At 34.4% G+C, this 15,535-nt stretch overlaps 1 protein-coding gene across 2 annotated transcripts; it reads left to right on the top strand.

Annotated features, from left to right (window-relative positions):
• Positions 1 to 3,543: 3,543 nt before the first annotated feature.
• On the top strand, positions 3,544 to 12,302 carry LOC143051816 (uncharacterized). Of its 2 annotated transcripts, none has more exons than XM_076224781.1 (7): positions 3,544 to 3,691; positions 4,524 to 4,640; positions 7,569 to 7,793; positions 8,562 to 8,732; positions 9,374 to 9,517; positions 10,381 to 10,539; positions 12,100 to 12,302. In XM_076224781.1, the coding sequence occupies exons 1-7, from the start codon at positions 3,643 to 3,645 to the stop codon at positions 12,237 to 12,239; spliced, it is 1,005 nt and encodes a 334-aa protein (XP_076080896.1). In that variant the 5' UTR covers positions 3,544 to 3,642; the 3' UTR covers positions 12,240 to 12,302. The 2 variants fall into 2 exon arrangements, with proteins under 2 accessions (XP_076080896.1, XP_076080897.1); XM_076224782.1 differs by having other exon boundaries at positions 12,079 to 12,302.
• Positions 12,303 to 15,535: the final 3,233 nt, after the last annotated feature.

Below are 15,535 nucleotides of genomic sequence, written 5' to 3'. Positions count from 1 at the left end.
GAATATGTCGGAGACAACAACCCGACCAAAGAGCAAAAAACAGCACAAGGCCAACAAACAAGACTAACAGAGGCTAGACCTGACTTGGGACAGGCTCCAACCTGTTGCAGGGTTAGTAGATACATATAAGAAGAGTGGTATGAGTGCCAAATGAGACAACTCTTCATCCAAGTCACAATTTCTAAAAGTAAACCATTTAAGTCAAAGTACGCTCTTCAACACGGAGCCTTGGCTCAAGGGGCTCACACCCAACAGCAAGCTATAAAAGGCCCAAACAATTACTAGTGCTAAACCTTTCAAATGGGAAAACCACCGGTCTTATCTACTACAATATAAAAAAAAACGTGAAACGAGAAACAATTATGAACATTACTCAATGGTTGTTACTCAAAGGACATGGTTATTACTCAATGGTTGTTACTCAAAAGACATGGTTATTACTCAAAGGACATGGTTATTACTCAAGGATCTGGTTATTACTCAAAGGACATTGTTATTACTCAAAGGACATGGTTATTACTCAAAGGACATGGTTATTACTCACTATCGTTATTCTATACCAAGTAGAGAAGGAAAGGACATGGTTATTACTCACTGTCGTTATTCTATACCAAGTAGAGATGGAAAGGACATAGATATAGGAAGACATGGTTATTACTCAAAGGACATGGTTATTACTCAAAGGACATGGTTTTTACTCAAAGGACATGGTTATTACTCACTATCGTTATTCTATAACAAGTAGAGAAGGAAAGGACATGGTGGTTATTACTCACTGTCGTTATTCTATACCAAGTAGAGATGGAAAGGACATGGTTATTACTCACTGTCGTTATTCTATACCAAGTAGAGAAGGAAAGGACATGGTTATTACTCACTGTCGTTATTCTATACCAAGTAGAGATGGAAAGGACATAGATATAGGAAGACATGGTTATTACTCAAAGGACATGGTTATTACTCAAAGGACATGGTTTTTACTCAAAGGACATGGTTATTACTCACTATCGTTATTCTATAACAAGTAGAGAAGGAAAGGACATGGTGGTTATTACTCACTGTCGTTATTCTATACCAAGTAGAGATGGAAAGGACATGGTTATTACTCACTGTCGTTATTCTATACCAAGTAGAGAAGGAAAGGACATGGTTATTACTCACTGTCGTTATTCTATACCAAGTAGAGATGGAAAGGACATAGATATAGGAAGACATGGTTATTACTCAAAGGACATGGTTATTACTCAAAGGACATGGTTTTTACTCAAAGGACATGGTTATTACTCACTATCGTTATTCTATAACAAGTAGAGAAGGAAAGGACATGGTGGTTATTACTCACTGTCGTTATTCTATACCAAGTAGAGATGGAAAGGACATGGTTATTACTCACTGTCGTTATTCTATACCAAGTAGAGAAGGAAAGGACATGGTTATTACTCACTGTCGTTATTCTATACCAAGTAGAGATGGAAAGGACATAGATATAGGAAGACATGGTTATTACTCAAAGGACATGGTTATTACTCAAAGGACATGGTTTTTACTCAAAGGACATGGTTATTACTCACTATCGTTATTCTATAACAAGTAGAGAAGGAAAGGACATGGTGGTTATTACTCACTGTCGTTATTCTATACCAAGTAGAGATGGAAAGGACATGGTTATTACTCACTGTCGTTATTCTATACCAAGTAGAGAAGGAAAGGACATGGTTATTACTCACTGTCGTTATTCTATACCAAGTAGAGATGGAAAGGACATAGATATAGGAAGACATGGTTATTACTCAAAGGACATGGTTATTACTCAAAGGACATGGTTTTTACTCAAAGGACATGGTTATTACTCACTGTCGTTATTCTATAACAAGTAGAGAAGGAAAGGACATGGTGGTTATTACTCACTGTCGTTATTCTATACCAAGTAGAGATGGAAAGGACATGGTGGTTATTACTCACTGTCGTTATTCTATACCAAGTAGAGATGGAAAGGACATAGATATAGGAAGACATGGTTATTACTCACTGTCGTTATTCTTCAGGTGCAATAATATAGTAAAAATAAGTACATGATATCAAACATGCTGTTTTTAAAATTGAGTTATTAATAATTTATTATTTCAAAAAGCTTACTGAAGACCATTTTATTTTAATTTAATGTGAGACCTCTAAATCAATGTTGGAGTTTATTACCTAGAAACTTTTTTTATCTTTAATTTGCTTTTTTTCTTTTTTTTCTGGGTTAACAATTCGAAGCATTCTTTGAATAGTCATACTTTTAATAGGAGTTAACTAATTGAAGCATCATTCCAGTCAGCTGAGAGGTATTTTGGAAAACTAATTATGTTTTGTCATTAGGGCTTACATACATGTAGGATTGCCCAATCCAATTCATTTTTTTAAAATAAAATATTGTTTAAACTAAACCAAGGAAAGGACAATAAAATGACCAAAAAAAAAAAATGTCGACTTAGAAAATAATTAACAGTATAACTCAACATAAAAAACTAAAGACTGAGCAATACGAACCGATAGGCAGATTATGCTCCACATATGAACCCCGTCGTATTGATTTTGCCACTTAAAAACGTTGTAGAAGATTTAGTAAGCATTATGTGCAAATTTAAGATAGTTATAAAAAAAAAATCCGCTTGAAATAGTAATGTATCATTTTGCGTAAACTGGAATCCGCTTGTATTACGCTGCACTCAACCAAAGTGCAGTACTCAGAATATTTTGTTTTTGCTTAGCAAATAGAGTAGCAACGTCGCCATTCGTCACAACTCGGCCGATTCCGTACCTTCGTATAGAAGGAGAGTAGCGGGTTCACCAGAGGATTGCCGATTGGAAACGTCGCAACAGTTTCGGAGTATGCAACAATAACGATATCTGTAAATAAATTAATTTTGGATGTAACACGTCTTCTGATTGTCTGACAGTGTTTTGTGCATCAGCTCATAGAAATAATTTTGTCATGTGATCGTGACGTTACCGACGTTTTTACATGCACACTTCGAAATAACACAACCTTCGATTGGAAAACTGACAATCCAAGTCGATTAAGATTCGAGTCGATTGCACTGCATGAGCGGGGTTCGGACTCACAGCCTCAGTGTTGACTGGCTAGTGATTACAGTAGTAACTACTTAGACCACTTGGCTACCGAGGCCCCTAATTCGAAATTGGATGACTTTGGATATTCTTTTTTTTTAATCCCGGTTGAATTAAAGCTCTGGAATTATCTACGTGTTATTGGCATCTCTGGTTTTCAAATAGTTTAATTTTGAGCGTTGCTAATGAAGGTAAATCCAGAAAAGGGCGTCAGACGAACACAATTTACGAATTGTTCCTTTCATCTGATACACCATTTCCGTTCTTTTTCATTATGAAATAAATACTATTCCGTTGTTTCCATAATTGAAATATAAACCTAATGACCACCAAATGCGTGCTAAATCTTCGTTCTGATCTATTTTTGTCTTGTCGTAGATAACTGTGAATGTTAAGTAGTTCACTATCCCTTCTGTTCTTGTCGCACCTGTTGTCCTTTGATAGTAAATAAAACGTCCACGTGATATTGATATAACCCCTTTCATTGACAAATTTTTAAACCGAGGGCTGTAATTAAGAAACACAAAAATGAAAAGTTTTATCATTTGTTTGATTATAATTGTTTACACAGTATCAGGTAAGCATTAAGCTTTGTGTACATGTTTGTTTTAGGTCATTTAAAGGTACAATTTATCAGGTTGTATAAAAATTATTTTTTCGGAAACAACCTTTATTTACTTATAGGCTTAACACATCTTCAATTATCATACTTTATCTTTAATGCATTTTTTTTTATCTTAAAAGAAGGTGTTTAAATGCTATTCTAAAGAAAATAATTGCTATATGTTATTATATGTTATTATATTCTTTAAATGCAAACGTGTTTCTTAGATTTAAGTGGAAATCAATGCAACATGAGAAATATAAAGTAGTGCTACTAATGAATTAACAAAAATGAAAGATAATGCATAAAAAGGATAGCATTAAATACCAAAAATATGGAAAAAAACTATAATCAACCATACCAACCACCAAAAACATAAACTTGAAAGAAAATACACATAAACAACAGCGAGCAACACATAGATACCAACAGAAGACCCCAATGCAAAAGTCAGGAACCAGTGTAAAAAATGAGTGAAAATGTGCAATCGAATAGTTAATAATGAACCCAAAAAAAATCGAACACGCTCAAAGATGGAGAAAATGGGCGCCAAACTATATAGAAAACAGAAAATTATGGACAAATCATAAAGAATCGAAAAAAAGGCGTTGAATTGTAGAACACTAGAATAGTAATAAACCCAAAAACCTAAATTCAGATCCTCACTTATATTATTGGATACTTGCCATGCATTCTTCATACAAAATCTCCGAAAATATACAGATATACTAAATTAAAAATGATAGATCCATGCACAAATTAGACTTGATATAAATATTGTCAATACTTATTTTACTTCTTTCAGAGTCTTCTGCATTTCTAATAAACTTTTGTCCACCTGTACTGTGTTTTCAACGTTGTGTAAATGGATATGTATTAAATTCTAATGGATGTCGCACCTGCACGTGCATTTCTGGGACCAGTATGTATATTTATCTTATTTGTGTATGTGACTTTTTTAATCGTTCCATTTTTTATTGCATTCACTGTGTCCACCTGTCCGTTCATCCAACAGTGTTTCCGTCACACTTTTGCATTCACCGTGCCTGTTCGTCCGTTCATTCAACAAATATTTCCATCACACTTTTTTCTGGTAAACTTTTGAACAGAATTAGGTCATTACGTGAGCATGTTTTTTACTTTTAGACGCGTACTTTCATTTTTTCAGGTTAACTATGGGTAGGGTGGGCTATGCTGAGCACGAAAACAGTTTATTCTTTGGTACATGGGTTCAAAAGAAATACCTCTTATTACTATTTTGAAAGCATGGATGATGCTCTACCAGACAGCATGGATAATTGGAACAATTTGACACCAGGTCAGAGAATACTTTAAACTGCATGGTGTTTCAGTTTTTGCCCTTTAAAGCACGCTTCAAAAAGAAGTCACATCAAAGCGTTCGACCCGGAGTTTGAATGCTCAATATGTTAGTGATGTGTGATGTCATATTCGGCTGAAAGTAACACAGCATTGGAGATCTGTAAACCCTTCACCAACAACTGTGTGGGTTCCGATTTTTGTCATCATAGTGATGTCAGTTTGTCGTCGACTTATGATTTATTGATTAATGTTTTCATAATTAACGTCCAGCGACAAATATTTCATATATTTAGAACAAATTAACAATAGATGTGTCCTGTAATAAAGGCTACACGGCATTAAAATCGAAGGAAAAAATGGATTGACATGCATAAAAATTAGCGTATATTGGATATGGACAGATACTTTTTCTTTCAACAGGCCCCCGATGAATCCTTCATAAGGTTGCTGCAAGGGTTATTAATGTAGCAAAGCGTATGGTACAATCTGTACACGAGGCATTGGATTTAACAGTATCATAATAACCAGACGTGGCTGCGTACTTGTACTTCCCACACAGCCAAAACAACGCCCATCTTTGGCGAGGCTTTTCATGACGGTCGAAAAAAGATTAATGACCATACATTTATTTCTATTCACAAGTCACCCTTGTGTGTTTGAATACACTTTTGTTATCTTCTGTCTCACCGACATACTTTTTGTCCTGAATATTAAAGACAAACTTACCACTAAATGTTAATTATTCACCAATCAATTAGATCAGAACTATGGCAAGGCGTTTTGCTATTTATTCTTACTTCAAGATATTTCATAAACTTTATAAGATATCTTATAGATTTTAGGAGATATCTTATATAACATTAAAGATATCTTACATAATATATAAGATATCTTATATAATATATAAGATATCGTATATAATATATAAGATATCTTATATAATATATAAGATATCTTATATAATATATAAGATATCTCATATAATATTATTAATTCGTAAATTTTAACAAATTTGATTCGTTTAGGGATAGTCACATGTTAAACTATATTTTCGAAGGTAGAGAGGAAACGGCGGATAGCAAAAAGCATATTGACCGGCAAAAAGCATATTGCACGGTTATTTTTAGAATATCGAAAAACCGATATAGTTTGTGACGTCATGTGATGAATGAATGAGACAATGTAATATCTATAAAGTTCCAACAAACCTAAATGACGATTTTGATACAAACATGGTCGGAAATTAATAATATAACAAATATAGCCTTTGTATGAGGTCAATACAGGATATATCGACCCAAAGAAGTATATCGACCTCGGAATTTGTCCTCAGTCAATATACTTCTTTCAGGTCAATATATCCTTGTATCATACAAAGGCTATATTTGTATAATATTGACCTGAAAGAAGTATATTGACTGAGGACGAAGTCTGAGGTCGATATACTTTTTGGGGTCGATATATCCTGTATTGACCACATACAAAGGCTATATTTGTTATAATTATTATTAATTTCCGACCATGTTTGTATAAAAACCGTCATTTAGGTTTGTTGGAACTTTATAGATATTACATTGTCTCCTTGACAATAACAACATATTATACAATTACTGTCTTTTGATGAGGTAAATATGCGGTTTTATTGACTTTTGAAAAAATGATATTCACTGAGGCCGACGGCCGAAGTGAATATCAGTTTTTCAAAAGTCAATAAAACCCCATATTTACCGAAACAAAAGACAGCAATTGTTTTATTCCATAGTCCGAGAGAAGAAAATGTATCTAATGAAAAACATTTACCATTTTTTTTTACATGAAACATTTTACCATAACGTTGCATGTAAAAGCGCGTGACGTTTAGCGCGGTGAATAACACTTTCTCAGGTGAATATGCTTTTTTTTATTCAAAATCCAATTCATATAGAGAAACCTACTAAAATAATACCAATATGGAATAATAGTTGTTATTTCATTTACTTTTTTTTCACATCTTATGTATTTGAAGATTTTTTTTCGTCAAATAATCGATCACAGATATCATTTGTTTCAAAACGTTATAAACGATATCATGAAATTCATTACATGACGTCACAAAGTATATCGGTTTTTAGATATTCTGAAAATAACCGTGCAATATGCTTTTTGCCGGTCAATATGCTTTTTGCTATCCGCCGTTTTCTCTCTACCTTCGAAAATATAGTTTAACATGTGACTATCTCTAAACGAATCAAATTTGTTAAAATATACGAATAAATAATATTATGAGATATCTTATAAAAATGAAATTATATAAGATATATTATATATTAAAGGAGATATCTTATATATTATAGGAGATATCTTGAAATTCGAATAAATAGTAAAACGGCTTGCCATACAGAACAATAAGATGGTGTTAAAAATGCTACTAAAATCACGGATCAATACAAGATGCATCTATGTTAAATCTACCATAAACATATTTCCATAAGCATGGCTGCTCAAATTATTTTTAGAGTCTTAGAAATATACTTTTATATTTAATTTTTAGGTAAAAGTAATACTGCAACTTCTATGACATCACCGATTATTGGTCCCCAGACAGGTGGCAGCGGTCAACAGATGAGTGGAATGTTCGGTCCTCAGGCCAATATTCCAGGCACCTCCTATCACAATCCGTGTAACCCTACACAGGCGTATTGTATACTGAGATGTGAGAAGTATATGACTGGTGCTAGTGGTTGTCAGTATTGTCTGTGTGACGACAGTATACCAGGTATGTTACAAGAGGGTTTATAACGGGAGGGCTAGTGGTTGTCAGTATTGTCTGTGTGACGACAGTATACCAGGTATGTTACAAGAGGGTTTATAACGGGAGAGCTAGTGGTTGTCAGTATTGTCTTTGTGACGACAGTATACCAGGTAGATACAATAGGGTATATAAAAGGAGGGTTACCTTCATTTCTGTATTCTTTATCTTTTTAAGCCATTATTATCTATTCCTTGCGTCTTGCAGGCTTTTTTTCAATTTTGGTTATATGTTTCGGAGTTTCGCTGAAGTAGTATACCCATTATTGTTTAGGGGTCAACGTAAGCCCGCCTCAATGTGTTTGATTTTTCGCTGTGTTAAAGACCAATTGGTGGACTTTGGCTGTTTTCTGCTCTTTGGTCGGGTTGTTGTCTCTTTGACATTGACCGTTTCGATTCTAAATTAAATTTATTTATTTTGCCCCATTTGTTGTAATCTTATTAACAGAAGATATGATATGATATGATTGTCACAGAGACAAATGAGAAAAGTCCATACCGCATAGTCAAATTCGTAACATAGCAACAAACAAAAAACCACTGAATTACAGGCTCCTGACATGGGACAGGCACATACATAAAGAATGTTGCGTGGTTAAACATGTTAGTGGGCGCCCAACCTGTAATCCTGAGACAATGGTGCAGCAGAAAAATACAAGAACTGTACAAAACAATAAACAAACAACGCATATGATCAACAAACAACAACCATTCAATTCTTTGTTTCTATTTACAGATGCAACAACAATTCCGACAACTGTGGTCCATCATACCTCTGTTCCTCTAATAAAACCGTGTATTTCGTCTGAGACCACGTGTGATAAATCCTGTAAATACGGCTTTCTGATTGGTCCAAACAATTGCCAATATTGTTTATGCTCACCATATGCTCAAAGAATAACAACCGGTAAGTACTTTATATAAGTGCTTTCACTTTGCTTATAAATCTGTATCCATTGTTACTGGTTGTAAACAAACCAAGAGCCAATGAAACATACGAGCAAAATTAAATGACTTACACAAGATTCCCTACAGGATTCCTCAATAAGGTATATGGTATGTCTCTTACTAGGCTTCATTTTTTTCTGACCCTACTAACCATGAAAGGGTTTCTCAAATTCACAGAAATTGCAGGAAAAGGTGCGCATAAGATGCATGTCTTGTCGACGATACGAGTTTAACAGTAATTTGTAGCAGTTTCTGGGAGTATGTGACAAAAAAAAGTCAGTTCTTTTGTCATGGGCGAAATGCAATCATGTGACTCCAGCTATAAGGACCGACGAATTTGGAACAGGCAGAAAGACAGATAACAATTAAAAAAACAAAAATAACATATTTTAAAATAATCAGGAACTAGAATACACATTGGTTGTTTGAGTACGATCCTAGCATCAAATAACTTCCCCTAGAATCATCCGGTAATAGCGGTCTCATTGAAGACAGTTGCTTAAGCTCAATTTCGGATCCTACCAAACTATTCACATATATTTCTTGTTGCATTGAAATTCGTTCCTCGTCCTCTGCTGATATTCTCTTTCTTATTAATAGAAACACCAACAACAACAACTCCGTCTACTACTTTAAACAACGCATGTATACCTAGTCAGAAATGTATTCTTAAGTGTGTACATGGATATGTCCATGGATCCAGTGGCTGCCAGTTTTGTCTATGTGCACCAAATTCAACACAATGTATGTTTTTTTTTTTCTAATATTATCGCATACTAGTATACCTTATGTTAAGTTTTATAATAGACAACTCTCAAACTGCATTTGTTTCTCCCAACAGAAATTATGAGTTATTTCCCTATTATACAAACAATGTAGTAGTGCTCTCACTAAAAGTCTTATGTTTATGTTACATAGATATAGGAAGATGTGGTGTGAGTGCCAATGAGACAACTCTCCATCCAAATAACAATTTATATGAATTACACAACATTTTGTATATACGTTAATAAAAAGCAATCCAACAACAAAATAAAACAAAAATACCATCTTAGTATCAACATTCAGCCCAATAATCAAAATACCCAAAACTAGATTCAAGTTAAGGATGAATTAATTGAGACCTGGGATCGCTTGAAATGTTTTCAAAACTTTTGAACATGTTTCAAAAGTTTAGTATTTTGGTTTTATCAACTCTTCAGCGTTTGTTTAAAGTTTCGGATTTTCACATATTTTGGCCTGGACTACAAATTATCGATTATTTACATTACGATGGTACCTAACACTATAGGATGATAACTCTGTAAAATCAGCTAAACGTTTTAATCATGTTGTATTGTTAAGGAAAAATTAAACTTCCCAATGATCACAATTAGTGTTTGTCAAACTGCTATATATCCAACAATTTTTTTCCGAGAAAGTGATTGGTTCAAGTTTTTTTTTTTTATTTTTTATATTTTCTCAAAGGATTAAAGTAAATACTTTGGCAAAATTTTATGAAAATGAAACGAGCCAAATTAATTTTAGTCAAGGTGTTGGGTACCATTTAAGTGCAATAAATTAGCACCGCTTATGTTATACATACATTGGCTTTTCATGTATTTTAGCTGTACCCACCACACAGGTTCCAAGAAAATTAGTGAGCACAATGAGCGAGAAATGTGTAATAGCGATAGCCATCTGCCAGGTGAAGTGTAAGAAAGGTTTTATGACTGACAAAAATGATTGCACGTTCTGCACGTGCAAGGAAGATATTGAAGCGGCATGTAAGTTTTCGTTCAATCATGTTCATACCTGCCAACTGTCACTATTTGCGGGGGATTCCCCCATGGAAGCTTCCAAATGTAAATTTTGAAAGAGCAATTTTGTCCACAACTTTCAACAAAAAATTTAATTTACAAAGAAGCCAAAAAAAAACCCAACATTAAAATATATTTGAAGGCCTCCTTGAAGGTTTTGTAGGACACGTAAAACCCCCATGGGCATTTTGAAAAGTTGGCAGGTATATTGTTTTTTTTTTTTTTTAAACTAAGTGTTATATAAGTCCAGTGGCAAATATTTCCGGTAGTTCAATTACAAAAGATGCTTAAAATAACAATGCCCCCTACCTAAGTAGCAATATACAAACTTCACCTGAATATGGGATATACATTCCCATCTTATTTGGTATTCAAGAGCATGCAGCTCTAACTCAGACCTTGTAAAACGTCTCCAGTGTCTGAGCAGAAAGTTGATAAACCAGGGCTATGACAAAGAACGTCTCGTCATTTTTTCTACAAAGAAAAAAGTTTATTGGAAGGTTCCAAGACCTTGTTGATTATATATTCCGTATCAAACTTCGCAAATAATACACGATGGTCTTGAAGTATAGATCCTTGGTACTGACATTGTTAATCATCTTAAACATGACTTGTGTTTAAAGTAATTTTGTATTTGTCTTCATGAATATTTCTTTTTCTGTTTAGTCTGTTTTTGGTGATATACATATTACGCAACTCTGTACACTTACATCTCGTCATTGTTATTATTCAATGATAATTTGTGTATTCTTGTCTTTCATTTATGCAACTGTACTTGGTCTATAAGCCTTAAAGGCTTTGTGTGCTTCTTTGTTACATATTTGTTTGATTGTATAGTGATAAAGATTATAACACAATGTTGATTGCTATACCCCTATTTTTTCACATTTTTACCTATTATGTCTGTTTGTTTTGTTTTGTTCACACGTCGTTTTCAATATAATGGAATTTGCTGCAACTGTCATACAAGTGAGTTATTTAGCAAGCTATAAAACGTTTAATTTACCATTTTCTATACATAAGAAAATGCCTGTACCAAGTCAGGAATATGACAGTTGTTATTCATTTGTTTGATGTATACTAGCTTTTGATTTTATGCCATTTGATTATCGACTTTCCATTTTGAATTTTGGTGGTTATACTTGTTTGCACCTAGCTGATTCACAGAACCTACTAGCACCGGACATGAAACCACCGATAACTGCGTGCAGATAGGTCATACGTACGCTATCGACGCACTTAGTATTGCTCTGTTCAGAATTCTTTTTTTTTTCTCTAATGTTCTTCTTCCTTTTGTTTGCTATATTACAATTGAATTGAATACAATTGAAGTTTTTAACATCGGTGGCTCCACTTATTTTGCCCATGCATTAGAATATGGGTGGGGTTTTTTTCTAACTAATATAATTGATAAAACATGTAGTTAATTTCTTGGCTGTTACCATACAGTATATATTCCAATGAGTTTTAATCACGTAGTTTAATTAAGTCTTACTATAATTTCAGGATATGTTGATTTTATTACAGTGCACCTAACCAAGTCAGTAGAACCAATCATCAAACTGATGAAACCATGTGTTCAGGAATTCGACACGTGTAACATCTTTTGTGCGCATGGATATCTACGTGGTCCAGACAGCTGTCAATTCTGCGCATGCTCTCACTGAGAGAGAGGCTGGTGGCGAAGAACAAATACATTGACTTTTAAATAATAAATGATCTGGTTCCGTTTTATGGTCATTCATTTAGAACGCTCAGTCGAATTGATTTTTGTTTGAGGTACAGTTTATGCATTCGGGCATCATCACGTCTGCCGAAAGTTAACTTGTCTTATATATATTATGGTTAATAAGAGTCACACAGAAATAGAACTTGTAAACAATCAGTCACAAAATTTCGTGACATTACTAATTGATTACACATATCATCAAAACAGTATAAAGAAATTCAAAGAGAATACAAATTACTAGTATGTAGTATATGTGTTGAAGTTAGAGATGAATACAATGTTTTCTTTTTTGTTATTTTAATAAATAAATTATGCAAAATTGATTTTACGGACGCCATCACGAGTTGGTTGACCGTTATTGGATAACCGTTTTTCAAATGATTTCGGATATGTTCCTTACGTCGTAACTACAATCCTCTTCCCTTTCATGAATGTGGCCTACCGAATTAGACTATTTACCGGATTCATTAGAATATGAGCAACACGACGGGTGCAACATGTGGAGCAGGATCTGCTTACCTTTCCGGAGCACCTGAGATCACCCCTTGTTTTTGGTTGGGTTCGTGTTGCTTATTCTTTAGTTTTCCATGTTGTGTCATGTGTACTATTGTTTGTCTGTTTGTCGTTTTCATTTTTATCCATGCATATCAGTTTATTTTCGATTTATGAGTTTGACTGTCCCTCTGGTATCTTTCGTCCCTCTTTTACAGATTTCAAACATACAATTAAATATTGCATATTGAATGTCTTATGATAGTCAAATCCACGAAATTATTAACCCTTAATATAAAGTTTTCGGGCTCCAGGTGACTTCAAAGCTTTTATAAACAATTCGAAAGTGAGGTCTACATTTGATTAGTACTAGCTATTGTTTTTTAGTCGATTTTCTTGTATGGTTTTGTACATTTTGGATATATTGCAGTATAATGATTAATTGATTGTTGACCTCAACAAGTAATGAGACTACATATTATGTTTGATATATGAAGGTAGTTCGTACAAACCCCCGCTATAACGTGAGTCAATACATTTTTATTTATTTTTTATAAAATAGATGTCAGTTCCCATAATGAGATCAAGTGAAGATTTCCATGTGTTCATAATCAATTTTTAAAGTTATATTAATTATCTTGGTATTTAATTAGATGATGAACTTCAAATGTCATTTTTGAACATGGTGACTTACTTACTTGACTTAATCCACTTCGTCCCAAGGGGGACATAGGGCGACTACAGTAGCTTTCCATCTTTTCCTGTCCTTGGCTAGTTTCTTTGCTTCACCCCATGTTTTTCCAATTTTCTGAAGATCAGATGTTAAATCTCTGCGCCAGGTGGATTTTGGTCGCCCCCTTTTACGATGCCCTTGGGGATTCCAATCTAGTGCCTGTCTTGTTACATTTGTGTTGCTTTTACGTAAAGTGTGTCCAATCCATTTCCATCTTCTTGTTGTTATCGTTCTTTCTATTGGTTCTTGTCTTGTTCTTTTCCATAACTCTTTGTTGCTGATTGTGTTTGGCCACTTTATTCCAATGATGTTTCTAAGGCATCTGTTCATGAAAACTTGTAATGTTTTTGTTGATGCAGCTGTCAGTCTCCAAGTTTCTGAACCATAGAGAAGTATAGATTTTACGTTTGAGTTGAAGATCCTGATTTTGGTGTTCGATCTAAGAGCTTTGCTCCTCCAGACTGGTTTTAGGATAGCAAAGGCTTGTTGAGCTTTTCTTTTTCTGGATTGGATATCTTCATCTGTCCCACCTGATGTACTGATTACACTTCCAAGATATGTGAATTCACGGACATCTTCAATTTCAGCATCTCTCACTTTGGTTTTGTTAAGTTGGTTTGTGTTTACCCTCATGGATTTTGTCTTTTTTGCATTTATGTATAGTCCTACTTGTTTTGCAGTTGTTTCAAGGTTGGCTGCTTGCTTTTGTGAATCTTCATGGCGATGGGAAAGCTGACAGATATCGTCTGCAAAGTCCAGGTCTTCAAGGCATGACTGTAATGTCCATTTAATACCCAAAGGAGTATTGTATGATTTCCGACTCACCCAATCTATCACTATCAGAAAAAGGAGAGGGGAAAGTAAACATCCTTGTCTGACACCGGTTGATACAGGAAATGGATCTGTCAGAGTCTCTGCATGGCTCACTTGACATGTAAAACCGTCATAGAGCTGTTGGATGACGGATATGATTTTCTCGGGTATTCCATAATGTCTAAGAATGTTCCATAGTACTTGATGGTCTATACTATCAAAGGCCCTCTCGAAATCTACAAATGTTAAGTAAAGGGATGTCTGCCATTCAATGGTTTGTTCGATTATGATTCTTAATGTGGCAATTTGGTCAATACATGATCTCTCCTGTCTGAAACCGGCCTGTTCGTCTCTTAGTAACTTATCAACTTCTTTCTTTAACCTCTGTAGGATGATGTGACATAGGACTTTACTAGGAATGGAAAGCAAAATAATTCCTCTCCAATTGCTACAGATTGATTTGTCGCCTTTCTTTGGTACTTTAATGAGGATTCCTTTACGCCAGTCATCAGGTATATGTTCGTCATTCCATATTTTGTTAAGTAGTTGGTGAAGTTTATCAATACAGATGTTATCCATTGCCTTAATAGCTTCAGGGGGTATGTTGTCGATCCCTCCTGCTTTTCCATTCTTTAGTTGCTTTATTGCAGCGTTGACCTCTGTTCTAGTTATATCTCCTGTCTTGATATTCAGGACCTGTCTCCCTTCAATGATAGGTGGGTCTGTTGGAGAGGGTCTGTTCAGCACTTCTTCAAAATGATCTTTCCATCGTTTTAATTGATCTTCAATCTTTGTTAACACATTGCCATTTTTATCTTTGACTGTAGCACTTGAGTTTGATCTTCTTCCACTTAGTTGTTTTGTGGTGTTGTAGAGAGATTTTATGTCTCCTTTGCTACATGCAATTTCTGCTTCTTGTGCTAGTTGTTCAACATAGTCTCTTTTATCTTGTTTACAGTTCTTCTTCACTTCTTTGTCTATCTCTCTATAAAGGTCTTGTGTTTGTCTTTTTTGTTGTCTTGTGATGGCATTCAAGACTTTTTCTTTTGCTTTTCTACGTTCTTCAACCTTAACCCATGTATTATCTGACATCCAGTTTTTGCGTTTATATTGCATGTATCCTAATGTTTCCTCGCATGTTTCTAGTATTACATTTTTTGTCTGTTCCCATGTGTTGTTAATATCATTCTCCTCTA

This window comes from Mytilus galloprovincialis, chromosome 11, assembly GCF_965363235.1.
Source record: "Mytilus galloprovincialis chromosome 11, xbMytGall1.hap1.1, whole genome shotgun sequence".
NCBI lineage: Eukaryota > Metazoa > Mollusca > Bivalvia > Mytilida > Mytilidae > Mytilus > Mytilus galloprovincialis.
Note: the sequence above shows the minus strand (reverse complement) of the source record. Positions and strands in the feature narration are given on the sequence as shown.